Source organism: Trachymyrmex septentrionalis, unplaced genomic scaffold (genome assembly GCF_001594115.1).
Source record: "Trachymyrmex septentrionalis isolate Tsep2-gDNA-1 unplaced genomic scaffold, Tsep1.0 scaffold17, whole genome shotgun sequence".
NCBI classification, from domain to species: domain Eukaryota; kingdom Metazoa; phylum Arthropoda; class Insecta; order Hymenoptera; family Formicidae; genus Trachymyrmex; species Trachymyrmex septentrionalis.
This window is the reverse complement of record NW_017304864.1, coordinates 586,954-588,080: the sequence shown is the minus strand read 5'-3', so window position 1 is coordinate 588,080 and position 1,127 is coordinate 586,954. Positions and strand designations below refer to the sequence as shown.

At 30.0% G+C, this 1,127-nt stretch overlaps 1 protein-coding gene across 1 annotated transcript in view; it reads left to right on the top strand.

The window, feature by feature from the left end:
* The window catches only part of LOC108746385 (armadillo repeat-containing protein 6 homolog), a 4,089-nt gene that overhangs the window by 2,080 nt on the left and 882 nt on the right, over positions 1–1,127 (top strand). The window contains exons 3-4 of the mRNA XM_018483122.1: positions 345–640; positions 836–1,101. Of these exons, the coding sequence (XP_018338624.1) occupies positions 345–640; positions 836–1,101 (562 nt within the window). The remainder of the gene's footprint in view (positions 1–344; positions 641–835; positions 1,102–1,127) is intronic.

Here is a 1,127-nt window from a genome sequence, read left to right as displayed (position 1 = left end):
AACTATTAATTCCAAAGTTAATATAAAAGTGTGTTAGAAAAAACAAAAAAATGATGGAAAAAATTTTTTCATTGGGAATGATAACAAAATTTGTATTTTCTAAATTATCATTTGATTGAAAACTGATTTATTTTATTAAATTCGTTTTGAACTTAAAAAATTTTTTATTTCAATAATTTGGAGAAAACAATTTTAAAAAACTGACAAACAATTTAAAGAGAACTAATTCTTTTAATTATAGGAACATGAATTACAATTTATAGCAAGAAATTAAGATCACCAGAGCTATATTTAATAGGCATCTGTTTCTTGTCTCAAAATAATTGTTAAATTTTGTTTATTAGGATTTTAGAGGGACATTGCGATACGATAACGTTACAATATCTATTGCGTTGGATACGAGAATGCTGTATAAAGCATGAATTGAATAGACAAAAGATATTTGACACCAATATCTTTGAAAAACTAAAGAAGATATTGGTACGTGTAGACGTAGATGCGCAAGAGATTAAAGATGCATGTTCGGTAATCAGAGCGTTGGTACTAGACGATGATATTAGGCACGAATACGGAAAGGCACATGAACATGCGACTATCATGGCAAAGGGTGCTCTCGATATCATCACGGGATTATTGAAAAGTAAATATTATATTTAAATAGCTTTACAATCAATATGGATTACTTTTGATAATTACTTATGTTACAAACATTTGGATTATGCTTTGAAAGTTAGATAATCATTCTATATTGTTTTTTTATACTCTACTATGATTAATTAATACATGCACTTTATTGCAATATCACGTTGTTATGATATATATTCGTCACAAATAGGATTTAAAAAGGATACGAAAGTCATAGGCGATCTAATGATCACATTGGCCGCATTGGTTGTTCGAAATGAATTCTGTCAGGAAGTAGAAGATGCCGGGGGATTGAAATTCATTTTAGATATAATGACTGAATATCCAGATTCCGAAAAATTGAATTGGCAGGCTTTGAAGTTGCTCAAAGCGCTTGCTGGCAACGATAACGTCAAGTCTCATATCGTTACTTCCGGATGCGCTCCTTTAATCGTATCCGCTATCAGTAGAATGAAAGTAAGTTTACGAGCAATAAAAAATAT